Genomic DNA, 12384 nt, shown 5'->3' with positions numbered 1-12384 from the left:
CCCCCTGTGGCCGTTTCTCCCTCACTATATCCACAATTGACAATAGAGGCAGTTCAGCCCCAGCCATACTCAAAGGGACAAAATCACCGGAGCCCGTCACACAACCCATTCCTGCCCAGGGCACCTCCCACAATACAGGCTCCAGTTCTGAGAATAGACCAAGGGGAGTTAAAAGGGGAAATTACCCTGGGGATAACGGTTGGCCATATGGTATGTGAACAGTTCGAAACTGGGATTCCAGGAGCAGGAGACCTCCCCCAGGAACGGAGGCCGCAATGCTCCTCTGTGAACTCTCTCACCTCTGAAACCAGAGGACACTTACAAACAAGATTAGATTCAAACCACTTCTATCAGACGGATAGGGAGGACTGTCATCAGAACATGGATATCGAAAACTAAGAAGAAATTGACATGGTGCTCACCCCAGCTCCGATGGGAGCTCCAAACGTGACTAAGATGCAGGAGCTGCTGAAATCATCAATAGCTCGAGCTAAGGAACTCAGGGAGCTAATAGCTAACCAAGATAACAACAGAGAGGGAGCCTACCGTGTGGAAGGCATAATGAGAGGAACAGTAACCAAAGTTACCGAATCAATGGGGTCCGAAACACTCCGTCGATCCTCCAGAATTGCTGATAGAAGAGAGCGAGAGCAGGAGATGGCAGGACAGTACCCCCTGCGACCGACACCAGATGATGCACACACTGTGGAGTACCAGCCCTGGAAAATGACTGATTTAACAACACTGATGGGACAGATGCCTAGCCTACATGGAGGAGCTTCAGCGTGGCTACTTCAACTGCAGACACTTACGTCAGGCCTGCAACTCTGCCTAGGAGACATGAAAGCACTTCTAGCAAGAGCCACCGACCACGGAACCATGGAGGAGCTGACCTTGGATGGCGGGCCCCAACACTGCCCATAGACCACTTCCGTACCAGATTATGGGAAGTTCTACGGAGAGCATACCCTACAGAAAGAAACCATGCCACCTTATCCTCCTTCACAATCAACCCAGGTGAGCAACCTGCAGCATACCTGGACAGGGCTAAGACCACATGGAGATCGGTCCACGAAGAACCATTCGATCACACTGATACCACACTCAGCATGTGGAAGGAAATGGTGGTCAACGGGTGTCCTGGAGATGTTAAAACCAAACTCAGAGGAACGGTAGGGTTGATTGCACTTCCTCTGACCCAATTCAATACGCATGTGCACCACCATGTGACCCAGCACAACAAGGAAAGAGGGGGTGCTGAGAGCCAGGTGCAGTCCCTCCAGGTACAACTCCTGAAACTCCAATTGAAGGAAGCACAACAAGGAGAAAAACCTAAGAAACAGATGGTGGCGGAAGAAACGAAGGAGCCGGGAACCAAAACAGACATCTCCCAAATAGTGGCCCAGACTGTCGCTCAGATGATCCAACAGCAGGCAGCCTCACTCACGGCCACTAGGGGGGCCCAACCACCCCAATACCCTCCCCCACAGCAGTATATCCTGCAACAACAACACCCAGTATGGGCTCGACGGGGTCCCTACACTGGACAACACAGAGGGGGAAACTACCAGTGTTTTAACTGCGGAATTACCGGTCATTTTGCCAGAGATTGCATGAAACCACTCTCCCCGCAGCAACAGCAATGGAGAGCAAGAGGAAGTGGGGGAAACCCACCTCTGCAACATCAGCAACCAGGACCCACACCCATGCATCAGCAACAGCCAGCATACAACCACCCAGAATCTAGCCACATGCAGCAGGAGCAGCAAGATTACAACCAACCCTCCCACTTCAACACCTGATCACCCAGTAAGAATGATGAGGATGCCACTCCTGCCGATGACCACACTGTCTGAAGCCCAAGAAGTGTACTGGCTAAAATGCCTACCCACAGGGCCTGCCACCCCTCACATCCAGTTTAAGTTCAACCAACTGAAAGCTCAAATCTACACTCTGCACCCATATAAGACTCCACAAGCTGAGATCCATTGCACACTCAATGCAACAGAAACTGATGACTGCCTCTCAGACTGGGACGAAGACATGATGCACCTGACCCCACCTATCAGGTGTTGTACCATTGGGTGTGGCCCAGAGGGGGTGGTCATCCTACGATCAAGGAACCTCCATGCACCCCTGGCCTGGACGGCTGAAGCATCAACAGCCATAGCACTCCTGAAAACGGATCTATCAGCGGCAGCAGCTCTGACTGCACCTGACTACAAGAACAAGTTCCATTTGGATGTTTCTGGAAGGGAAGGATTCACCTCATCCGTCCTATTCCAGAAACAAGAGGGGGAGAGAAGGGTCTTGATGTACTACTCTTCAAACTTGACCACATTGAGGTAGGACAGTCAACATGCTCCAGATACGTTGCTGCAGTAGCAAAAGCTATTGAAAAAAACAGCTCACCTCGTGATGTCACCCTTCAATCAGCCATCATCCCTCAACCAGCATCGGCCAAATTAGCTGAAATCATCGGATTGACGCAGGTCCTCATCAGAGGAAAAGGAAAGACTGAATATCTATACAGACTCAGCCCATGCCCATGAAGCAGGCCACACTGATGGACCCAGAACTTTTATGAGAAACACATGGCCCCACACACGAAGGCAAACTAAAGACCCTCCAAAAAGGCCTCGCACATCTGGTGGCACCCTCACATAAAAAATATGACTGACTTATTTTATGACGATGATTTATTTTGTGACGAATGCAATGGTTGTGACAGACACAACCCAAAGAAACCATATCAAACACCAATGGGCTCATACGTAATACCTAATGCATGTTTTCAGGATATTAGTATAGACTACACCGACATGGGCCCCGAAAATTTATCTAAAGGCAAACTCTATCTCCTAGTCATAGTAGATAGGTTCTCCAAATGGGTAGAGGCAATACTAACAAAAGGGGAGGGTATTAGGTCAGTCTTTGAGTGGCTACAAACCAAACTAATACCCAGGTATGGCATCCCAAGACAAATCAAATTTGACAAATGGCTCACATTTAACAAACACCTGAGACAGGTGGAAGAAAGATTTGGCATAACCCACAGATTTGGATCTGTGTACAGGCCCCAATCCCAAAATCTGGTGGAACGTCAAACCAAAAGCAAAAGCTAAGATAGCTAAAGTATGTGCCTCATGGGATAATGACTGGTAGAGTCATGCATGGTCCACCAAGGGAGGGAGGTCATATGCCCGCCCTTGATGTACAACAAATTGTAATGTCTAATTATGTGAAAAAACTGACGGTTCTCTCTGCAGCACTCTCTACCCAGGTTCACAAGGTCCAGGAGGGGGAGCTGCCGGGGGACACGCCACTACTGAAGGTAAAGGTTGGTGACGGGGTGAGGGTTACAGTCCACAAGAGAAAGTGGCTGGAACCCAGGTGGACTGGACCGTACGAAGTGAAGGAGGTTACTTCACACTCAGTCCAGGTCAAAGGTAAATCAGGCACACCTTGGCACCGCCTTACACATTGCACCCCAGCCCCAATTCCTTCTAGAACACTGACTGAAGTCAGAGCTGATTTGAGCGGCCTAAATTCGATTCCAAATGAAGACACTCCTTCCTCAGGTGATGCGGCATCAAACTCCGCCTCCCCTGAGAAGGGAACCTCGCCCAGTTAGAGGGAAATTTCTCCCTCTCTGGGTGAGGCTGGGGATATCTGGTCCCTTATTTGTGATATTCCTACTGATATTTGGAGTAACCCTAGGACTTTCACATGGTTAATTGAACAACTATTTCACCCTGCCACATCACATACACCAACCCCTACACATGTCCCTAACTCCTTTCCTGATATCACTCCCTCCAATCACTCTCGTCCCAAACGTGGCACTACACCTACAGACCCACCATGCAAACCAGACAAGGTTAGGAGCACCACCTTATGTATACCCACGATTGCAACCGCCACCTTTCTGCTATAGTTTTCACGTCTAATAGATGTGAAGAGGGGGATTTGTTATATAAATATTCATACACATAGCTCATATAAACAAAGACATTCCGTCGTAAGAACACATACACCCAGCCATAAGACTGACCCCCTCTTCCTTATATAAACACACATCTCATCTCCCTCTAACTGGCCGGTCCCAAGAGCAAAGAACTTTTGCTGTGCACCAATGGGGCCCGCTCTGGCTAGAGCAAGGCCCGCCTCCAACCCTCCGACCAGTCAAGAAGACCGAAACGACAAGACTACACCTACTTTATTCTATGTATAAAAATGAATGTAACCATTGTATAGGCCTCTTTTTCACCTGGCTCCTTGCCGAGTCATGTGAACTAGGTCCGTGCACGTAAAACTGCGGGACAAGATATCTCTGACTCATTAAAACTGTCTTTTGTTACAACTGAAATCCACTCTGTCCAGCGTCCGTGATTTGGTCTCAACTCTCCAGTATTTGAACACTAACAGTCTCATGGATGTTACCCTGGTGTCCGAGCTGGTTATCCCCACTCAACCCCTCTCCATTCCCATGGATGTTAGAGCGCTGTACAGGCGCTCTTTTGGCCGGGACACCCACCATACCACCCCCATCAACCTACGAGTGGCAGGGAACCACAGCGAGACGATCCAATTCCTGCTAGTTGAGTCTCTGCAGGTTCCCGTGGAATTGGGATTCTCTTGGTTCCAGCGACACAATCGATCTATTGACTGGGCTCCTGGTGCCATCGTGGTCTGGAGCCCATTCTGCCACACTTATTGCCTGAAGTCAGCTCTGCCTGCCCCAGGACGTCTTACTGGGGGCTTGAAAATTGCCCCTGACCTCTCCGCCAGTCAAGCGGGGTACCAGGACCTCTGAGATGTACCAGGATGTACCATGCCAGATGGTTGGTGCGCCGCAATAGCCCCGCGGCTACACTCCCGGAAGCCGGGACCTACTTTGACCTCGGGGCAGGGGATTCCAGTACCTGGTTGACTGGGAGGGTTATGGCCCAGAAGAGAGGTCCTGGGTCTCCGCTAGGGACATCCTGCCAGGGACCCAGGCCTCATCTGAGTTCCAACACCGGCACCCTGCTCAACAAGGTATGCGCCCAGGTAGGACGCCAGGTGGCATCCCTGGGAGGGGGGGGGGGGGGGGTACTGTCACACCCTGATCTGTTTCACCTGTCTTTGTGTTTGTCTCCACCCCCCTCCAGGTGTCGCCTATCTTCCCCATTACCCCCTTTGTATTTATACCTCTGTTCTGTTTGTCTGTTGCCAGTTCGTTTTGTTTCGTCAAGCCTACCAGCATTTTTCCCTCTGCTCCCGCCCTGAGCCTGCCTGCTGTCCTGCCCCTTTGCCCCACTACTCTGGATTACCGACCTCTGCCTGACCTGAGCCTGCCAGCCATCCTGTACCTTTTCCCCACTACTCTGGATTACCGACCTCTGCCTGACCTGAGCCTGCCTGCCATCCTGTACCTTTTCCCCACTACTCTGGATTACCGACCTCTGCCTGACCTGAGCCTGCCTGCCATCCTGTACCTTTTCCCCACTACTCTGGATTATCAACCCCTGCCTTCCTTGATGTTTGCCTGCCCCTGTTGCTGTAATAAACATTGTTACTTCGACACAGTTTGCATTTGGGTCTTACCTTAACCGTGATACTTGTACCCCCCTGGTTGGACATTAGCCTCCCTCCTGTAAGGCAGGTGGTGACGGAGATTCTTAAAATGGTATTGTTTGCATTGTCAAACTAATTTCAGGGCTATCTTAATGACATTATCAAAAAGCCTGGTAAAAAGTAGCCACATCCCTAGGCAAGAGGGAGCTGGCTGGGTGAACGAGACTAGGTAAGACCGTAACTTGGCCTTATTGTATGCACTTTAATTCTGTCTCTGGTGTTCAGTTCATGAGATCACGGTCCAATCAGCAGAGACTATCAGATAAATGAAACTAACCTCAATAACTTGTTACCCTGACTTCATGGTTTTAATTACCTACATAACAAATCATTGCACCCCTATAACAACATCATTGTTGTTGGGCACAACGAAAAGAGACGTTGGGCACCCCCAAGAGTCATGTATAATTTGATACTGCTTGACTTACTAAACTGGGTGATAAGAGCCTAATGGGTATTTTATTATCATTCATCCCACGAAAAGAACCAATGTATGTCACGTCTCCCGAGTCGAGGTTAAATATATAATGGAACAGGCATGAAATATCAAAACAATTCAAAAAACATAACTAATGCTGTCAGAGAGAGCGTTATGATGAATGCAAAAGTAGGATGGGTCTGACTGGGTCACTCTAAAGGACTCACCAGACACTCAATCTTTTATCACTCTGAGGAAAGTTGGACAAAATCTGACATGGTCTACATCCTATATTCCCTACATAGTGCACAAGTTTTGACCAGATCCCCAGGGGCCCTGGTCTAAAGTAATGGACTATATAGGGAATAGGGTGTAATTTGGGACACACACACACAACCCATGCTGTCCAAATCCCATTGCGTCATGTGTTGAAGTCACTATAGAGCTGGACAGCACACAATCTGTCATGCGAACATTATCTAATTAAATTCATTAGACCAAAGATGGGCCCAACTATTTCACACACAGTCAAGATAATTTCTTGTGTTTTTACCTTTACCTCAAACACATTCATTAAGCTGCAACATTTATTCAGCATTCCACCGCGTCAATCACCTTCCCTTGTCACCTTCATCGCCTACCATGAGGTTTATCAAGGTGCAACTGAAGGTGATTGAGGTGGAATGCTGAATGTCATTATAAAAGGTGAACCAACTAGTCTACATTGAATTTGTAATATTTCATTAAATGCACTGAATCATGAATAGGCTATCAATTTCCATAATCAACAGAACACATCTCCCTGGGCAATGCTATATAGCAGCCTCGATATATTGCATTCCATTCAATTGTATCAATTGGTGATTTAGTAAGCAGGGGTAGACTGGCCATCTGGTATTGCAGACATTTTTTGGTGCAAAATTATCATTATTTGGTAAATAATAGGGGCCTCAAGGAAAAAAATGGGATCGTGTGGGGGCCTTAATGAAATAAATAGGCTGGTTTGGGGGCCTAGAGGAAAGAAATGGGCCAGTTTGTTACAAATCCCAGGGTCGATTTCTGGTCCCAGTCCTCCCCTGTCAGTAAGGTATTGAACCCCATGGTGATCAACTGGATACAAACCAAGTATGATGAAAATATGCAGTTAAAACACCTTCATTACAACATTAATTTAACTGTCTCATCTGCAGCTTAGCGTTTTTTCATCATGAATCTTGTTCTGGTGGAAGCTCTGCAGAGTGGTCACTAGCTGGCACAGCCATAAAGTCATAAAATCTCATTTTAACCCTAACCACACTGCTAACCCTAATGTCTAACCTTAAATTAAGACACATTTGACATTGCAGCTGGTCTATCTAAGGGGAAATAGCTCACTTCTGCCTCCAGGACAAGACTCATTACAATAAACTTCAACCTGCTTATTAACTCCTGTGTCCAGTTTTACTTTTAGACAACACAACTTCATACTGTTAAATACTTGTGAGGACAAAAAGTGTCTACTAATGATAGCCTATCCACTAACAATGTAATTTTTCCTTGAATGCATGCTTGTCAACAAAGACTAATGAGCGTTTGAGTCTCTCGGGAAATGAGAAGGGTTTGCCCAAATAATTTGATATGTTCATATAATATATATAATATTATGTGCGTGTGTCTGTGTATGTGTGATTTCCAAGGTCCAAATCAAAATTTTGTGCGCGCTTTTTCCTGCCGTTAATGGTAAGGATGACGGTTTCACACCTTAAATGTGTCAAAATAATTGTAATTAAACATACTCTAGACAACATCGACAAAAATGATCTAAACACACCATTCGACAAAGATCTCAGAGGACATGGGCTGCATTTTATTCGGATAGCCTACTGAAACATCACGCATTCCAACAGATTGCCTAATGGCAACGGGCTATAGCGCGCAGGCATCCTTTTACATGATTTAGGTCGAGACGTTGACTCATGCTACCTGTTAACCTCATAGGCTTTGACACCGGAGCAGATGTGGTAGGCTATATAAAAGGGTATTCAACCGAGCACCTTACCTTTCCCTTTCGTTTCCTTCGCCATCCCAACCTATGTGTCTCTACCAAGGTAGGTGCGGAGTCATTGGGGTGTCATTTTGTCAGATAGTTTGACCGAGTGGGCGCTCACTCTCTCGTTCCCGCACCTTGACGCCAGCCAGACGGAGGATAGGTAGCCCTGAGGCAGTGAGGCTGCGCTTATTTGTCTCGTCTTGAATTCTGCAGCTGAGCTCTTCTGGTTCATCGGTGACAAGACCCACATCCAGCGGATCTGCCTCTTGTACGAAACACACTTTCAGTATTTGTATCTGTTCAGACTTCGTTACTGCCCGCTCCCCTCCACTACTGCCATATCACTACAACTGTTTCAAGAACCAGTGTTAGTTAGACTGCCTCCAGTGGCTTGCCGGTGTGCCACCGAAGGGCGTCCGTTGTATGAGGCTCTGCCTCCTGCACAGTTGGGATTCCAAGCAAAAAGAAATGAGTCCACAGTGACGCAAACTGAATGACACGGGATGCATTCCTATCCGTTGATGTGAGGTCTAGAAAAAAATATAGCCATATTGGAAAATGACACATATCTACAAAATCTCACTTCTGCCTACTTAATTGTGTAGTTACAACTGAATGATTGTAGAGTAAAATAATAAAGATAGGACAACCTATAAAAGCCTATAAACAACAGACTGAGGCTAGTGTTTCAGTATGTTGAACCATAAGTTTGCTGCACGCAGCAGACATGACAAATAGCTTGACACAGACTCTTTATTGACCTTAAAGACATGATGATGATAATGAATGTCTCCGAGCCACAGATGGGGGCCTAAAGGGCAAGGACTGACTCTCACCTTGTCATGACTCTAGCTTTATTTCTTACAGCCTTGGCTCCTCCACAATGTTAGGTCAGAGACCCAGCTATAAAACATACTGGAACCAGAGTTCAACAGCATAGCATCACAGCACATTCCTCATGGTCCACAGGCGGCTCACATCACATCTTAGGCTTTGTGCGGAATGGACTGTTGCTTTTGAGAGAAACTGTTATTAGCCACATGGATCAGATGCATGCATTAAAGGCCTGCATGATGATGATGATGGATGTAGGTTGATTCCCAAATGGCACCCTATTCACTAATAAGTGCACTATAGTTTGCACCGTAGTGCACTTTTGTCCTAGTCTGGTCAAAAGTAGTGCACGATAAAGGCAACGTCGTAAATTGTTGGTTATCTGCACGAACCCAGTCTTCACTATGACTCATCCATACATCAATTGTCTTAAATCATTTATTTACTAAGTAATTCACATAAATGCATAAACAAACAGTAGATAGTTACAAGGAAATGATAACGGAGTTTCCCTAGTGGGATAAACCGGTATCGTGGCTTGGTGGACAAAAGGTTCTTATTCTGTCGGTATCGATAGTCTAAGAGTGTGGTATGGTTAAAAGATTCCGCCATCTACTCAAACCTTGGCCCTCTCGTTATCGAAGTAAGCTGGTCTGCAACCTTTGTCCTCTCGTAAGTGAGAGAAACATGGTCTGTTGAGAAATTCTCATGGTGGGGGTTTTATTCTGAAGAGCAGAAAAAGGCTGTCTCATGATGCCAAGTCCTGACTGTGTTCATGGGGGCGCGCCAGTGACATAAGTGAAACTTTACACAGAAATAGAATTCTCTAACATTACATCATTACATAGCATCCCATAATTTCACAAATAGTTTAATCTTTCTTTCCTCATTCATCCTGTACAGCAATTAGGGAGAGGGGGATGGGCTTGCTGTACCCAAAGAGGGCAATGTCATGACATCTCTAAAATACAGTAAATCCACAGTTTTACAGTACTTTACATTATGCATAGCTGTGTATGTACCCTGTTTGGTTATTGAACAGACATCTTACTTGGACATATTGATACAGGAGTTCTTTCACACGTTCACCATTTCTCTCAAAGGGTACAGTGTACAACTGCTTCATCCTTATTTAATGTTTCTTTGGGACTCTGGCAATTATCGTTGTGCTGACCGTATTCACATTGCTAAAAGTGATATTGTCTGCCAGCACTCTGTCCCAAATTTTCCACCATTTTATTGCATTGTTGCCAATTACCATGTCAACAATGGCAATTTCCTGCGCATCTGATAATATTCTTCCTCTCCCTCCTGTGGTAGACAACCTTTGAATCCTACTGAAAAACACAAAACAATCAATATATTTCAAAATGTCAGTACATGTAAAAATGTGAACATACTGTATTGTACTGTAATACGTACTTCAATTATCATTGAAGGATGCACATCTCACCTGTTGTTTTGCCGGAAAATTCATACTATTGATGCAACTGTTGAACACTGCAGATTTGGTTGCAGTCTTAAACCAGCTTCTCTCAAAGAGAGACCATGGTTTACAACATGGTCAATAATTGTGGCCCTTATCTCATCAGAGACCACCACTCTTGGTCTTCCTCTGCTTTGTCCTCCACGCATTCTCCCTCTCCCTGCTACTCTTCTCTCCCCACCAAGCTGTCTTCCTTTATCCATGTTTCCAAACTAAATCATTCCAAAGCCTTCCTCTTTTGTCTGTTTGGTAAGGAGACTAAAAACAGGACACTTGGGTATGCTTTCAGCTGAAATTGCAATCAGCTGTGTTTGGAATGATAAAATATGTTCTATTTGTTTCAATCTGGTTACTGCAGAAATGCACGACATTTGCCATCATTCTGTTTTGAATGTGTTTTTAACAGTTTTGGCGTTTGAAAATATGTGCTGCAAATATATAGTTTTGCAGGTGGTGGAGTATGAATGAGAACAGAGTTCATGGATTTCGGAGAATGTGGTCATTGAATGCATTTTGTGTGAAAGCAATTGAAAAATGTTCAGTTTGGTCCACAGACACTTCTGTTTCACTGACTGTGTGAAGAGTTTTGACAATGTGACTTCAGTTTTGACCAATGCATGTTAGCAATTGAAAAAAAAAATGTAATATCATATTAATCCCTATATATAGAAATCGTATTACCAAAGGTCACTCATGTTCCCGACCCAAACCCTTTCAACAGAAAACAAGATAGTGTACTATAACACGAAAAATAGTACATTCCCAAACCTGAAAAACTCATTAGAGATTCCCAACTGAATACAACCTGAAAAACTCATTATAGGTTCCCAACCTGAATACAACCTGAAAAACTCATTATAGGTTCCCAACTGAATACAACCTGAAACTCATTGTAGATTGCCAACTGAATACAACCTGAAAAACTCATTGTAGTTTCCCAACTGAATACAACCTGAAAAACTCATTGTAGGTTCCCAACTGAATACAACCTGAAAAACTCATTGTAGGTTCCCAACTGAATACAACCTGAAAAACTCATTGTAGATTGCCAACTGAATACAACCTGAAAAACTCATTGTAGATTCCCAACTGAATACAACCTGAAAAACTCATTGTAGATTCCCAACTGAATACAACCTGAAAAACTAATTGTAGATTCCCAACTGAATACAACCTGAAAAACTCATTGTAGATTCCCAACTGAATACAACCTGAAAAACTCATTGTAGATTCCCAACTGAATACAACCTGAAAAACTCATTGTAGGTTCCCAACTGAATACAACCTGAAAAACTAATTGTAGATTCCCAACCTGAATACAACCTGAAAAACTCTTTGTAGATTCCCAACTGAATACAACCTGAAAAACTCATTATAGGTTCCCAACTGAATACAACCTGAAAAACTAATTGTAGTTTCCCAACCTGAATACAACCTGAAAAACTCATTGTAGTTTCCCAACTGAATACAACCTGAAAAACTCATTGTAGATTCCCAACTGAATACAACCTGAAAAACTCATTGTAGATTCCCAACTGAATACAACCTGAAAAACTCATTGTAGTTTCCCAACTGAATACAACCTGAAACTCATTGTAGATTCCCAACTGAATACAACCTGAAAAACTCATTGTAGATTCCCAACTGAATACAACCTGAAAAACTCATTGTAGTTTCCCAACTGAATACAACCTGAAAAACTTATTGTAGGTTCCCAACTGAATACAACCTGAAAAACTCATTGTAGTTTCCCAACTGAATACAACCTGAAAAACTCATTGTAGATTCCCAACTGAATACAACCTGAAAAACTCATTGTAGATTCCCAACCTGAATACAACCTGAAAAACTCATTGTAGATTCCCAACTGAATACAACCTGAAAAACTCATTGTAGATTCCCAACCTGAATATAACCTGAAAAACTAATTGTAGATTTCAAACGTGAATACAAACTGAAAAACTCTTTTGAGAAGTCCCAACTTGAACCATCTACCAA

The 12384-nt window shown here is 44.7% G+C and overlaps 1 protein-coding gene across 1 annotated transcript in view; it reads right to left on the bottom strand.

Moving 5' to 3' along the window:
• LOC139382822 (membrane-associated phosphatidylinositol transfer protein 3-like) overlaps positions 1-8401 on the bottom strand; it is a 174236-nt gene extending 165835 nt beyond the window's left edge. The window contains exon 1 of the mRNA XM_071127052.1: positions 8076-8401. Coding sequence (XP_070983153.1) covers positions 8076-8100 — 25 coding nt within the window. The 5' untranslated portion in view covers positions 8101-8401. The remainder of the gene's footprint in view (positions 1-8075) is intronic.
• Positions 8402-12384: the final 3983 nt, after the last annotated feature.

The sequence above is a fragment of the Oncorhynchus clarkii genome, chromosome 24 (genome assembly GCF_045791955.1).
Source record: "Oncorhynchus clarkii lewisi isolate Uvic-CL-2024 chromosome 24, UVic_Ocla_1.0, whole genome shotgun sequence".
In the NCBI taxonomy this organism is placed as follows: domain Eukaryota; kingdom Metazoa; phylum Chordata; class Actinopteri; order Salmoniformes; family Salmonidae; genus Oncorhynchus; species Oncorhynchus clarkii.
The sequence above is the reverse complement of the archived record's forward strand: the minus strand, read 5'-3'. Positions and strand labels throughout refer to the sequence as shown.